This window comes from Cantharellus anzutake, assembly GCF_015039405.1.
Source record: "Cantharellus anzutake strain C23 chromosome Unknown EI90scaffold_1, whole genome shotgun sequence".
NCBI classification, from domain to species: domain Eukaryota; kingdom Fungi; phylum Basidiomycota; class Agaricomycetes; order Cantharellales; family Hydnaceae; genus Cantharellus; species Cantharellus anzutake.
The window spans coordinates 761466-763541 of record NW_024066951.1 but is presented as its reverse complement, the minus strand read 5'-3'; the positions used below and the strand labels follow the sequence as shown (position 1 = coordinate 763541).

The window sequence follows — 2076 nt, the reverse complement described above, 5'->3', positions numbered from 1 at the left end:
CCTCCGATCCCTCCGGTCTACCTCCACTCCTTCTTCACTAACCTCGGAGCTCTCACATTCCGCAATCACCTCAGTACCCCTCGATGGTCACCACCCCCTCCTTTCAATTTATTACCTATGCCTCCCTAAGTATGGAGCCCTGAAGGCTTCTGGACAGCTCCGACATCCACTAGTGCACTCCCACCTCTGCTGGGCAATACATTCGCTCACCCTGCAAGCCCACCTTCGGGCCTATCCCTCCTTTCCGTTTCTGGGTTATCGCCTACCATTCTGTTAACCCTGTAACCCAACCTGTCAGTAATATTCAATCGGCTAATGTCTAACCCTGTTAGCTCCGCTCCGCTCGGCTCTGCCATTTGCGGGCCTGCCCTTGTTGTAACTATATATATACTCAACTTGTACATAGGTTACACCTCAGTAATAAAATCGACTAGAGTTTACCCCCCTTCAGTTCTGGTTGCCAGTTTAGTAAGTTAGGGCATGGACATGTTACTTGGCACAGCGCTCCTGGCATAAGTCGCTGAGGCTGAAGCCCTCTGCCATGGAGACATTCCCTCATCTCAACCTGGTCTCTGACAGCTGTCACAATCATCTGAGTATTCAGAGTCAAGACTTGAGACATCAAAGACAGGTCTAAAGTATGGCTCTTCTTCCTCAACTGGCAAGGGCTTTGATGGCTCAAGGTCCAGAACAACTGTCTCTGCTTTCTTGGCAATCGGAATCCTTTGAACTTTCATGGCCATTTGGAGATGCTTATTAAGCTCAAAAGATGATCCTAAGATTGATCCTAATGGCAGGGAAATTTCTTGAGACAATAATTTCTCAAAAACTTCCTCACAGTTCAACCTCTCCTGTAACTCAAAGGCGAACTTGTAGGCTGGCAGGGCCCTCTGCTTATATGCTGGGGTCTTTGGGGAATCTGGTGTCTTAGGTTCCTCATCGGTGACTTTATTACATGTGGTATTGGACTTAGGCACACTATGTGGTGCAGGGGGACAGGATGTGGAGGGAGCGGCTCTTTGTTTCCCTTTTTCTCTAGGGGTGAACTCTCCATCCATCATCGGCTTGTCTTCCTGTGGGATTGAAGGAGGGAAAAGCCGGTAGTACCCCAACACTGCTATATCATGGCCTACAGACGTTACCTAGCGCCTGACACACATACCCCAGTCCCCCAAAGCTTGTTGAACCTCCCCTATCATCATTGTTTTTTTTTTTTGATAATTTTTCAGACCAGGTTACAGCCCACCTGGACATGTTACCGGACTGCTTTCACAGTATTTTCACCATAACTCTCCCAGTTCTCCTCCGATCCGGATGAACTTGGTATCGCTGGAAAGCTACCATCAAGACGAGTAGGATGAGTCCAAGATCGGGAGATTTGGTGCAGCCGTTGTGGAGATCGTCGGAATTTATCGATGCTGTTCCTATGTATTTTTTATGTTTTCTGTTGTTTTCTTTGTTCTGTGTTGTTCCATCCGTTTCTGTCCATCCCTAACACAATTGGATTGCTCGGACTTTAGTTCGGATGACCATGGTTTATATACAAAATGTATCTAGTATGATACAGAGATTCTCCCCTCTGCTCTGCTAAGTACTAGGTCCATGTGCCTGGGGTGGTGTCTGAGTATTTGAAGTCTTGGGGACAGTGCTTTGCAGACAGTACTGCTAGCTTGTCTTCCAGGGAGGTCCACCTAGTGTTGAGATTTTTAGGCTGAGTTAGTCAGGACTGGGGTCACAGTGAGTCCAAAACCCTAGGTGCCCTTTCCACCCCCTTCTTCTTTCTTTTAAAGATAAAAAGGCTATGACACGTAAGATTCTCAGACTCGTACAAGAGTTCTAGAATTGAATCATACCTATGACATGTAAGATTCTGCGTCAACATGTACATAGTTAGAAAAGTGTCGTTAATAATAAAAACTATAGCTCTCACCTCAGACTCGTACAAGAGTTCTGAGGGAGAGGATCTACAGAGAGAGCGCTCTTTATACGTGAGCCACGTGTCAGGGACAGCTCCGAAAGCGGCGAGGTCCCTGCGCGTGGGACTCGGTGAGAGGAATAGCGGCTGTGCGTAGCGGC

The 2076-nt window shown here is 47.5% G+C and overlaps 1 protein-coding gene across 1 annotated transcript; it reads right to left on the bottom strand.

Annotated features, from left to right (window-relative positions):
* Positions 1-560: 560 nt before the first annotated feature.
* On the bottom strand, positions 561-1058 carry EI90DRAFT_3114488 (uncharacterized protein; the record flags this gene model as incomplete). Its single annotated transcript, XM_039062673.1, has 1 exon — positions 561-1058. One exon carries the CDS (start codon positions 1056-1058, stop codon positions 561-563), a length of 498 nt encoding a protein of 165 aa, XP_038923760.1.
* Between the last annotated feature and the right edge of the window lie 1018 nt (positions 1059-2076).